Source organism: Cyprinus carpio, chromosome B24 (assembly GCF_018340385.1).
Source record: "Cyprinus carpio isolate SPL01 chromosome B24, ASM1834038v1, whole genome shotgun sequence".
Lineage (NCBI taxonomy): Eukaryota > Metazoa > Chordata > Actinopteri > Cypriniformes > Cyprinidae > Cyprinus > Cyprinus carpio.
The window spans coordinates 2,595,676-2,609,513 of record NC_056620.1 but is presented as its reverse complement, the minus strand read 5'-3'; the positions used below and the strand labels follow the sequence as shown (position 1 = coordinate 2,609,513).

At 30.4% G+C, this 13,838-nt stretch overlaps 1 protein-coding gene across 3 annotated transcripts in view; it reads left to right on the top strand.

Moving 5' to 3' along the window:
- Positions 1-13,838, top strand: part of LOC109049668 (LYR motif-containing protein 4B) — a 48,160-nt gene that overhangs the window by 12,196 nt on the left and 22,126 nt on the right. Inside the window, exon 3 of one of the 3 annotated variants that reach the window (XM_042752204.1) lies at positions 2,825-3,300. The exons of the other annotated variants lie outside the window; for them this stretch is intronic. Within the exon in view, the coding sequence (XP_042608138.1) occupies positions 2,825-2,833 (9 nt within the window). The 3' untranslated portion in view covers positions 2,834-3,300. Of the gene's footprint in view, positions 1-2,824; positions 3,301-13,838 lie in introns of those variants that run through there. 3 annotated transcript variants of the gene reach the window in all.

Sequence of the window (13,838 nt, the reverse complement as noted above, 5' to 3'; positions counted from 1 at the left end):
TTGCAATTGTATAAACATGTAATCTGATGTTTTATGATCCTTATATGCGAGCCACTCATGATGACAGTGTTTTAGTTACTCGTTCGTAGTAAATGTGGCTCCATATCTGGAAGTGCTGTGAGTTCGAGTCGCTTATAACATGCATTTTTTATTTTTTTTGTTCTATTATGTCTTTTTTACATTCCCTTATTGTATAGTTTTATCTTATATTTTATATTTTATATTTGATCTAGATTTTTAGGGGCTCTACTGTTAGTGTTATCTGTATGCACCGGGGTTCTGAGAGTAACGCAATTTCGATTCTCTGTATGTATGTACTGTACATGTGGAAGAATTGACAATAAAGCAGACTTGACTTGACTTGACTTGATTTAAAAATGCAACGTGCCAAAACATCCTGACAAATATGTACTGTAAATAAGAACAGTTTCTAAATCTGTTGCCAATAAAAGATAAATGTTTCATCAAAATAAAAGCTCTGTGGTTTTAACATTTAACAAATATTAGTATTTTAAATTATTTTACTATTACATTTTATTATTATTATTATTATTATTATTATTAAGTATTAATTATAGCATATAGTCAAAATAACTATAAGTATTTTAAATTATTTTATTATTACATTTTATTATTATTATTATTATTATTATTATTATTATTATTTTCTTTTTATTATTATTCATATAACAAACCATGAATATTAGTGGTTTTAAATTATTTTACTATTACTTTTTATTATTATTATTATTATTCAAATAACAACCATAAATATTAGTATTTTAAATTATTTTATTATTACATTTTATTATTATTATTATTATTATTCAAATAACAACCATAAATATTAGTATTTTAAATTATTTTATTATTACATTTTATTATTATTATTATTATTATTCAAATAACAACCATAAATATTAGTATTTTAAATTATTTTATTATTACATTTTATTATTATTATTATTATTATTATTATTATTATTATTATTATTATTATTATTCATATAACAACCATGAATATTAGTGTTTTAAATTATTTTACTATTACTTTTTATTATTATTATTATTATTATTCAAATAACAACCATAAATATTTAGTATTTTAAATTATTTTATTATTACATTTTATTATTATTATTATTATATTATTATTCAAATAACCACCCATAAATATTAGTATTTTAAATTATTTTACTATTACATTTTATTATTATTTTATTATTATTATTATTCAAAATAACATAACAAAATATTAGTATTTTAAATTATTTTACTATTACATTTTATTATTATTATTTTTATTATTATTATTATTATTATTATTATTCAAATAACAACCATAAATATTAGTATTTTAAATTATTTTACTATTACATTTTATTATTATTATTATTATTATTATTATTCAAATAACAAACCATAAATATAAGTATTTTAAATTATTTTAATTATTACATTTTATTATTATTATTATTATTATTATTTTATTATTTATTATTATTATTATTATTATTATTATTATTCATATAACAAACATAAATATTAGTATTTTAAATTATTTTACTATTACTTTTTATTATTATTATTATTATTCAAATAACAACCATAAATATTAGTATTTTAAATTATTTTATTATTACATTTTATCATCATCATTAACACTAAACAAATAACAACCATAAATATTAGTATTTTAAATTATTTTATTATTACATTTTATTATTATTATTATTATTATTCAAATAACAACCATAAATATTAGTATTTAAATTATTTTATTATTATTATTATTATTATTATTATTATTATTATTATTATTATTATTATTCATATAACAACCATGAATATTAGTGTTTTAAATTATTTTACTATTACTTTTTATTATTATTATTATTATTCAAATAACAACCATAAATATTAGTATTTTAAATTATTTTATTATTACATTTTTATTATTATTATTATTATTGTTATTCAAATAACAACCATAAATATTAGTATTTTAAATTATTTTATTATTACATTTTATTATTATTATTATTATTATTATTATTCAAATAACAACCATAAATATTAGTATTTTAAATTATTTTACTATTACATTTTAATTATTATTTTTTTTATTATTTATTGATTATTATTATTATATTCAAATAACAACCATAAATATTAGTATTTTAAATTATTTTACTATTTTATATTATTTATATTTATTATTATTATTATTATTATTATATTATTTATTATTATTAGTATTATTCAAATAACAACCATAAATATTAGTATTTTAAATTATTTTATTATTACATTTTTTTATTATTATTATTATTATTATTATTATTCAAATTACAACCATAAATATTATTATTTTAAATTATTTTACTATTACATTTTATTATTATTATTATTATTATTATTATTATTATTATTATTCAAATAACAAACATAAATATTAGTATTTTAAATAATTTTATTGTTACATTTTATTATTATTATTCAAATAACAAACATAAATATTAGTATTTTGAATTATTTTATTGCATTTTTTATTGTTGTTGTTGTTGTTATTAAAATTAAGTCCTTTACAGTTCAGTAGTATAAATAAAAAATTAACATTTTATAATTTTACAAAAATAATAAAAAAAAAAAAAAAATTAACAAATAAACAAATATTAATAAACAAATCAATTTTTCTCAAGTCAGCTGCCATCAGCTTGAGTAGAAAGCAAGTTAGGTGAATTTTGGCTATTTTTAAAGATTCATTGTATTTGTATTCATATTTTTGGCTTAATCCCTCAAATAAATCTATATCTTTTTTCAGCACAAATGAGGTTTGGAGAAGAATAGGAGGCACTGGGATAATTCGTCTCTTGTCTCGTACCAAAGGCGTTGAGCTGTTCTTTGAAACCGAATCAAAGTACAGCCTTAGAGATCAGTCCATCATGCTGTCTGCATTAAGAGCTTCTGTCACCCTGACACTCTCAGCATGGGAATCAATGAACCTAAACTTCCTGGGGATTTAAAACACCATCTTCAATGAGAGTAAGAGAGTCAGGCTCAGAAGAGCAGCTCTCACTCTGTTTTGAGATTCAAGGGTGCGTGAACGGAGATGCTTTTATCAATGCAAGCCTGATTTCCAGCTTTTCTGCATTCACTGTTTGACCAGAAGCTTGTTGAGCAAGTTACTTAAAGTTAATTAAATTGTTGACATAATACCGCTTCAGGTTTTTGGCAGGCATACTGCCACAGTGTCTCAAGAATGCATGTGGGGTCCAAAAGTTAAACCATAATGAAAACATTTGAAATTAAAATAATATAAATTAACAATAGGATAAAAAAATAATAAGGAACTAATATGATAGTATTCCTTGTGAATAATAAATAAGACCCTGGCTAATATTGCAGTAATATAATGCAGATTATTTTTGAGGGTCTGATTATAATTCCATAACAACTATTATTATAATAATTATAATATTACTGCTACAATAATTACAACTTTATTATTATATTATTATTATTATTACTGCTATTTTATTATTATTATTAATTGTTGTTGTTTTCCTATTGATGTTATTTTGTTGTTATATTTATGCAGATTTGTTTTTGAATTTTGTGAGGAATTAAAATATCTTCAATTAAACAGAAAAACTGTTTGTTTTTGTTTTAAGCTGTCTAATTCACAAAATCCAGACTTTAAAACAATCTTCACCTCATATAACAATTCTGACTTCAATTAAATTCAATATGATTTATTTATTTTTTTTGCTTCTGAGTTGCGTGACATTAATTTAGATTGGTGAGATATAAATGCTAATTTTTCATGATTTTTTTCGCATATAAGTTGTGTGATGTAAATTTATTGCAAAATTGCAAGATATAAAATTTAACAATTCTAAAAAAATAATAATAAGCTGAATATTGAGATAAAATGTCAGTCATGTATATTATTTTGTGGTGGGGAAAAAAAAACAATTCTTAGAAATAAATGTAGATTTCAAGATATAAATTCAGAATTGCGACTTTATATCTTGCAATTCTGACTTTTTCCTCTGCATTGTGAGAGAAGCAGTAGCAGTTAACCGTTTTTTTGTTTTTTTTTTTGTCAGAAATGGTCTTCCATAATTCCCACTATTGGCCTCAGACAAGTGAAGCTCCCTGCATGTACAGCGAGTGTGTCAGGCGTTCACAGATGCGTTTGCGTTCGAGTGTGTTGTAGTGTTTGTGGAGGTGTCTGTGCCGGTGACAGTCATCCAGCGCTCTCTCTCTGTTACACACACATACTGTACACATAACGTCCCGTTGTGTGTCGTGACACCGCCAGCATGCGTCCCGCCCTCCGCACACTCCCACAGCCCAGACTGGAGCACGCTTATGTCTCCTGCTCTTCTCCTCCAGTTCGTGAGTCACTGCTGCCCATCCACTCCTGCTCAGTGACACTCACTGTTTGCTGTGCTTTCTCAAGGTCTTTGTATACATGTATGTATATACAGTATATATTAGTGCTGTCAGACGATTAATCACAATTAATTGCATCCAAAATAAAAGTTTTGTTCACATAATATATGTGTGTGTACTGTGTATATTTATGATGTAATATATACATGTATATATATTCATGTAATTTATATTATATATAAATATATTTAATATATGAACAAAATTTTTCTGTAATGTATACTGTATGTGTTTGAATTTATATATACATAATAAATATACACAGTACACACACACATATTATGTGAACAAAAAATTTATTTTGGATGCAATTCAAGAGTTCTGGTTCAGTAATTAATGCTTTTATTTATATATACTTATTTAAGGAAATATATATACTGTATATATATATATATATATATATATATATATATATATATATATATATATATATATATATATAAAATATTATTATTGTCATTATTTATTATTATTGTAATTTTTTATAAAAAATGCTGTTCTTTTGAACTTTCTATTCATCAAATAATCCTGATGCATCACTGTTTCCACAAAAATATTGTGCAGCACAACTGTGTTCAACATTGATAATAATCAGAAATGTTCTTTGAGCAGAAAAACAGCATATTAGAATGATTTCTGAAGATCATGTGACACTGAAGACTGGAGTAATGATGCTGAAAATACAGCTGCACATCACAGGAATAAATTACATTTCACAAGATATTACAATAGAACACAGTTATTTTATACTGTAATAATATCTCACAACATTAGTGTATTTTTAAAAAAAAACATTTAAAAACCCCAAACATTTGAATGGCTCAACATATTTGTGCTGTGATTTCATCAGTGCTGTCCTGCGTTGAACCGCAGCTGTGAGAAATCTGTCCTGAAGAGAGACATAAAATATGACTGATAAATTTTCTTGAGAGCAAGAGTCAACACTATCAGGCTGTCGCTTTCTGCTCATTAATGCTTTTGACGTGGAAGATCATTTATGTTGGTCCTGGATGATTCGGAGATCCAGTCCAGATCAGATTCGTAATGGGAGTGAAGGAAAAGTTAAACGAATGAGTGGACAAAGATTTGGCCAGCTGTTTTGTTGATTTCTTGTCACAGTGGGATTTTATTCTTGGCCAAGTAGTAAAAGAAATAGTTTAGCCAAAAATTAAAATTTGCTGAAAATATGTAATCAGCCTCAGCCAGCCAAGATTAGGATGAGTTTGTTTCTTCATCAGGTTTGGCGAAATGTAGCATCAGTGTCTCACCAGTGGATGCTCTGCAGTGAATGGGTGCCGTCAGAATGAAAGTCCAAACAGCTGATAAAAACATCACAATAATCCAGTAATCCACAGCACTCCAGTCCATCAGTTAATGTCTTCAGAAGCAAAAAGATGTGTGTTTGTAAACAAATCCATCATTAAGATGTTTTAACTTCAAACTGTCGCTTCTGGCCAAAATACAAGTCCTTAATCCATGATAACGCTTCCTCCAGTGAAAAAGTCCATCTCCTGGTGTTCTCTCACATCAAAGTCCACCAACATATTTGTTTTGGTCTGTTTTCACTCGTCAACAGTGTTTGATCTGTGCAGATTCCTCGCCTGATTCAGACCGGGAAGCGTCATTATGTATTATTTTAGCCAGAAGCAACGGTATTAAAGGTAAAAAACATCTTAACGATGCATTTGTTTCTTACAAACACACAGCTTTTCATTTCACAAGACATTAACTGATGGACTGGACTGGTGTGGATTACTTGTGGATTATTGTGATGTTTTTATCAGCTGTTTGGACTCTTATTCTGACGGCACCCATTCACTGCAGAGCATCCATTGATGAGACACTGATGCAATGCTACATTTCTCCACATCTGTTCCAAAAAAGGAATAGACTTATAACACCTTGGATAGCCTGAGGGTGAGGACATTTGCAGCATTTTCACTATTCCTATAATCTTGACACACACCTCTTTGTGTTAATTTTCCCTTGAGCTCAGTTCTTACATAACATCCTAAAAATAGACTTTTCTGTGGGAATAACCCATGCTTTCACCCCATATAGGGTGATGCATTCAAATTGCAATGTAATGTCATTTTATCTTTCTCTCTTTGATAACTTGCAGCAAGCATGTTTTCCTCCCTATGGGATTGTGCATTTTGAACCTCGCTCCAAATGCACACATTCACATTTACAACACAAACACACACCTTCAAAGCCACTTTGTCTTTGATCCAGATCACCTTTGTATCTCAGATGTGAACAGTCCTTTTAGTGCGCTATAACACTTGTGTTTGTGTGTGTTTCTGTATGGTTGCCAAGGCAAGCCTGTCACAGTGCATGCGAGGCCTCGGTGAAGATATTGACTGTGTCTACGACCATGACTTCCATCCACTTGTGTTTGAAATACAGTATTGATGTGATTTACCTCCTCAATGCTCTCTTCAAGATTATTCCATGCTGAACAATCAATCTCCACTAACTACTGCTGAAAGTACTCGGTGTCAAAACCTCTCTGCTCTTCTCTTACTATAAAGATGAAATCTGACTGCTGATGTGACTTATGGTCCACAGGATCTTTACACTCGCTGAACAGCCAGCAATAAATGTGTGGCCAGAGAATCAGCACGGTTTTTGCATTGCAATGTATTTTGTGCCAAAAACAGGAGCGAGCGATATAGCTGAAACAATCTCAGTATTATTCACTATCAATATTAAAACACTACTATTTATTTATTGTTTGTTTTAAGGTTTCCACAAAAAAATTAAGCAGCACAAATGATAGTGGTGTAATAATAATTATAAATCAGCATATTATAATTATTTCTGAAGATCATGTGACACTGGAGACTGGAGTTATGATGCTGAAAATTTAGCTTTGCATCACAGGAATAAATTACGTTTTAAAATATATTCAAGTGAAAATATTTATTTTAAATTGAAATCATATAATTGAATATATTATGTCAATATATGATATTGTTTTTTGAACAAATACATGCCATTAAATTAATAAATAAATCTCATATTTCAATAATAGCTAATAATAGTCAGAGTATCAAAATTAGTTCTTTCTACAGCCTTTTTTCTGCACAATTTTGCTGCTTTTTCCCCCACCTTCTGTTTAGGGTATTTGAGAGCAAAAACACAAAATGTCCACATTTCCTCCTGTATTTTACCACAACATTAAGAAACTCGAGTCTTTATGGCAGCTTTTCAAACCACATCACGTCTCCTCCCGAGATAAAGGAGAGATATTTACGCATTATGTTGGGTTGACGCCATTGCCCAAAAATAGCTTCCTCAATCCAGCAACAAATGTTGTATTCAATGCAGATCACAGATCTGTGAACAGTAATATTTAGTGTTTACTTAGCTCTCAGTTACTGCATTAGTGTGACACATTTAAACTTTGTCTTGAGGAACACAAAAGAAGAAATTTTGAAGATTGTCCTGGTCGCTCTTTTACATGAAATTACAATAACTGGAGAGTATTTAAAAGTGCTGTATGTAAGTTTTTGACTCTACTGAAGCATAAAAATACCATAATATGTTTGCAGACATACTTGTTTATCTGAAAAACAATGCTACAGTCAGTTATTCTCCTTTGAAAATGTGTGTTCCGGCCGGAATGTCATTGTTTGTTCGGTTTGTGAAACCCACCCACTGCCGGTTTATCCAATTGTATTTCAGCGCGCCGGGTTGCCAGTTGGCGGAAAACACAGCGCATTTCATTTCATTCATCGTCAAGTGCGCTCGTTCCTGTTGGTGTCGTCAATCTGGCAACCTGCGTGTGCTCAAGTCTGAGGAGGAAAGACCAGGTGAAAAAAAACCCTCTCCAATATTTTGAATTTAGACTGCAATACCTAGTTCAACCACTCGGTGTCAATCCTACATACAGCATCTTTAAGTTATGAAATAGATATGGGTTTTGAATGAGATGTGAGGAATAAAAGAAGACAGATGTTAAATTTGAGGTATAGCTATTCCTTTGCATTCCTTTCTGCGTTGCTGTTTATTGTAGCTGAACAACACTGAGCATGAATGCTGTTTCTGATAGTCCACCTAGTCTATCAGCAGTGACTAAACTCCTTGATATCGATCGTGTTTCTGATTTCGCTCTTTGCTTTCAAAGGGCGGCTCAGATTGAGTTTCCTAAGCACTTCCTCTAGTGTTTCGTTATAATGCAGTCACACACCTGTGGCAGTATTGCCTGTAAAACGCCAATAAAAGCAGAAACACAATGTTGTGCGGAGAGCTGAGCAAGCAGAAGGAATGAATACATTCCCCTTGAGGGAACTGCTCGCCTCTTAATACAATGCATTTCTTTCTACACATCCCTGTGTTTATCTAACCTCTGCTTTAGTGCCCAAAAGGAGAAATGAAAAGACTGTGGCAGGGGAACGAATGCGGTGTTTGTCTTTCTAAGCCTCTTTTGCTCTTATGTGTGTTTATTTTCCTCAATGTTTTTGGTCTGAGAAGAGATACTGTGTGTTTTATTCCCTCCTCTCCTCGTTTCTTCTGGATTAGGCAGAGATGTTTGCTTTGCCCGGGTGACTGTGAACTGTCCGTAGTGCTGAATTATGTTGCTTCTGTCCATGGTGCTGAATCTCCTGTTTGATCATTATAGACCAGATATACTATAATATGTACATCTGCATCATGATTTATTAATTATGATTCCAATATATGGGTCATTCTTTATTTAAGGGAACTTTATTGTCCTTTTAAAAGGATAGTTGACATAAAAATTGCAAATCTGTTATCATTTGCTGACCCTCATGTTGTTCGAAACTCTTCACAGCTGACTTTTGGGGGATTTTGAAGAAGATTTGACTTAAATTTGAATGAATCCTTTGACTTAAATTAAAAAAAAGAAAATGTAAATTCTTATAATTTGTTCTTTGTCAAATTTACTAGCAATTTCCCACTACCATTTTTTTCCCGGATGTAGTAGATTTTCAGCTTCACTTTACAAGTTTATAGATCTTCTTAGTGAAGTCCACTTCACATTACTTGACAGAGAGCTTTACATTTACTTCGAACAAATGTTTACCTACAAATGGTGCAGCCAAACTACTTGTCAAAACTTTAACCAACCAATAAAACAAAAAAAAACTTTACCCTCCAATTAAACAAAGAAACCTTACAATAGTCAACCAGGTCATTATCCATAAGTACAGATGGCAGCATACAGTGTAAATGCTAGAGAGCTTTCTACAGCTTGGCTCTCTTGATTTAAACACAGAAGAACTTCAGTCAAGAATCCTCTCATGTCTCTGTTATCTCTTTGCTTTCCCTTATTCGTTTTCCTCATTTTCTCCTCCTTTCTTTCATACGCTTCCTTCCTCCTTTCTTCATCTTGCTCACTCTCTCATTGCCGGTGAACAGGAGTGTGAAAGTAGAAAAATACTTGAACATGTTTTTAATGAATTTCCAAGAGCTTTTGGTTGGTTTCTGGAGTGTTTGTTCCTTTCCCTGGAAGTCTGCAGAGCGTATAGCTTCAGTCATGATCTAACAAACCTGCCTGTGATGTTCAAGTGAGCTCCTAAGACCTTCAGCATTGTGTTTGATTAGAGCTAGAACTAAACTCTTCTGGATATTACATTTACAGAAGGTACCTGGCTGTAATTTGATCTAAAAATAGAGGTTTAGGGCAGAAAAAAGAGAAATAAAAACAGTATCACCTTACCCTCGCTACACTATCGTCAGTTGATCGCTTGATTAACTACTTAAAATTGCAAGTAACTTGCATAATAAGTCTGCTTCAGAGGAACTCACACTTTTTGGGGCTCTCTGAGGACAGCAAGCAAACCCTTGACTCCGTTGGGGTTGCAGGTGGTGCACAGACAGATGGGACAGATCCTGACTTTGCTCTTTAGCAGCGCCTGCACAGCCACCCTCTGTTTCATATTCATTGCAGTTTTACTCTATTCTAATTCTTCTGTACCTCTGACTTGCCGTGCCACCCCCCTGGGCTCTCCCGCTCAGCACTTTTCCACACCGTCACCAACGTATTGATTTTGTCTGTCTATTCATATCCCTCCCCAAAGAAACAGTCAGCTATTCAGAGGAGATTGTCTCGCATTTCTATTGTTTGTTAATTTTAATCATAAACAGTGGACAGAAACAGTAAAAAGATCTACACTGTAAATACATTTGCTCAGTGTTATAAAAATAATAAGCAATGCACGATCAGATATGGGCTAAATTCATTATTGATTAGATTGTCTGCTGTTTTGTTGCAGTGCATTGCAAAATAGAATTTTCTGAATCAGTGTGTTTTTCTTTCTTTCTTTCTTGCATAAATATGAACAAAAATGTATGCTTAGAAAAAAAGGGGAAAAACTATTTAAAAGCTATTAAAACTAATTCAAAATATATTCCCAGAAAAATAATTATCATATGTAAATAGTATAAAATCTTTTAAATTATTAGTATAATTATATTTAAAAGTCATATAAAAATTACAAAGTAATTTTGTAAAGAAAAAATAATAATAATAAAAAAAATACTTCAAAAAAAATCTAAAAAATTAAAATAACTTAATAAATTATATACACTGCAAAAAAAAGTCTTAAATCAAGAATGTTTTTCACTTAATCGAGAAGTAAAATGACTTAAGATATTACATTTAGAAGTTCATAAAATTGAAAAAATACCTAAAAAAAAAAAAAAAAAAACTCACAATAATATTTTATTTATAATATATATATTTTTTTTTTTTTTTTTTTTTTTTTTTTTAATTATTTTCCTTGTTTTAGGCCTAAATTTAAGATTTTTTTTTTAAAAGAAAACGAGTAAATATCATGTGTAATTTTGCATTTCAAGTAATTGTATCTTGATTTAGATATTTATGGCAAACAAGACAAAAATACTGAGTAAGAAAATATTTTTTGTTGTTGTTTTTCTGCAGTGCATAACTTTAGTAAGTTAACAAGAAAGTCTTCACTTGTCCCAGTGATTCACAGTCTGGATTTGAAGCTGTCATCGCACATCTGAAGCACAGGTTGATGAAATGCAGTGGTTATTCCAGTTGTTTTAAGGGCAGCTATGGTGTAATAACTTCATGATAAGGTTTTTACGGCACTAATAACTCCGTCAGTTTTCCCAGGAGAGTGTGGCGCTCTTGACGGATGTGTGACTCTGTAATGAACGTGTGACCCTGACGGCAATCTCACTCAGAAAGGTGTTTGTTAAATACAAAAAATTGTGGACTTATTATCCGAGAAAACAAACTGGCTGAGCTACAGATGCAAGTAAATCAGCTTTGAATTAAAAAGCCTTGACTGGAAGAAACTGCAAATCTTTCAAAGACTGGAGGCTACTATGGAAAATGTGATTTAAAAAGTGATTCATTCTCCAAAAGCAATTAAGAGGTCTGTAGGAACACCATCTGAAGCTGAGAATCCATTATTTGGACAAACAGGTACAATAGCTTTGCCCCTAAAATATTTTATTTAAAAAAATAAGTCAGAGAGACTTATGAAAACATACTAATTACAGTGTACGAATTCATACAAATTTACCAACAATTCACAAAAACGTAAAATAGTTAGGAATAGGCATGAGTGTGTTGAATTTGCTGCTTGAGTGAAAACTCGTATATTTTTATGTGGTGGTCTGATCAGAGACCCAGGACTATATTTAAAACCTCCTTAATGTCTTTATACACCATAAATATGAGTGAACGTCCCTCCCACCCTCTCCACATGAATACTAATGAACATCATCCTCATAAAAATCATCCTGATGAAGGTTGGGTAAAATGGCCAGTTCAGATTAATGACTTGATAGTTCTCAAAGTCCCAAAGGCCACTCGCAGTTTTTCCATTATTCTTTTGATTAAAGGTGATGTGTGTGATTTTTGATGCTCAAATACTTTCTCCTGTCCAACTTAAAAAATGTGCATTCGGTCATCATTTACTCGCCCTCAGGTCAATCCACAAAAAAAAAGAAGACCAATCTAGAACCAGAAATCAGAACAGAGCATCGTTTGAAAATCCTGTTTGAAGTCCACCGCAGCAACAGCTCAACCAATAGCATGAGTTTGGGGTGGGGCTAACTGTTGGTCTGACCAATGACAGACGGGAAAGCTTAAAGATTTAACGTTTGAAAATTAATAAGAAAGTCTTAAATATTGAATGAATTTGTCATCATTGTATTTTTCTTAAAAACTTTTACCAGTGAATTATTATTATTATTATTATTATTATTATTATTATTATTATTATAGTCATGCTGATATTCATACATTTTTGGTGCCAAATTGCACAGCTCTACAAACAAGCACAGCATTTTAAGTTACAATTGTATGGAAGTCTGTTTCCACTATAAAAAAATTAAATTAAATTAAATTAAAAGGCAACTCACAATTTATTTTTCTCGCAATTTTGAGGGAAAAAAAACTGAATTAGAAAATGTTAACTCACAATTATAAGAAAAAAAGTCAGAATTGTAAGATAAAATGTTGCTTTTTGATATTTAATTTTGTGGTGGGAACAAAAAAAATAATATTGCAAGAAATGCAAGGGGAAAAGTTATATCTCGCAAGTTTATATCTTGCAATTCTGGCTTTTTTTCTCATGATGGCATGCTCAAATGATGCAATTCAGTTTTTTGTGTCTGCCACAGCATTAAAAATGTTCTAAAAAAAGAGTTTATATAAAAATATATAAATTATTATATAAAATATTATTTTATTTATATATATATATATATATATATATATATATATATATATATATATATATATATATATATGATGGAAAACGATATATCGTTATCGTATCTATATCTAGATATGAACTTTCAAGATATTACTATCGAAAAAAGCAACGATATAGACGATATAGATTTCCCCTCTCCGCGCTCGCCCTGCATACAACTCTGGCAGTCACAACAAACATCAGTTTTTAGACGAGTGCCCTGAATGCACCGCAAAAAGCCAGCGCGCACACACACCTACCAGACGACGTGGGAACTATATGTGAGAGGGTGGGGGCGGCGGGCGTTCCCATGGTGACCCGTGATCATTGCTTGTCACGTGACACACCGCAGCAGCAGCACCAGCGCTGAATGAATGATGATTTGCTTTTATGTCATTTTTTCTTTATTATTTAGAATATTCACAAATGTGTTTAGCTATGGCATGAAATATGTGATATTCCGATTGTCAATACATGCAAGTGGAAGTATTATTGTTGTTTAAACACCTTTATACGATCGCGTTAGTTGAGCTGTATGGAGCGATGGGCGCCGCCGTGTTAGTTTGTGCCGCAGACGCAGTTCAGAGAATCGGATCTGTTGGGATTTACAACCTCTATGTTTACAACACGTGAATTCATCCACTTCTCCCGAAAATACTTAAAAGTAAGTGG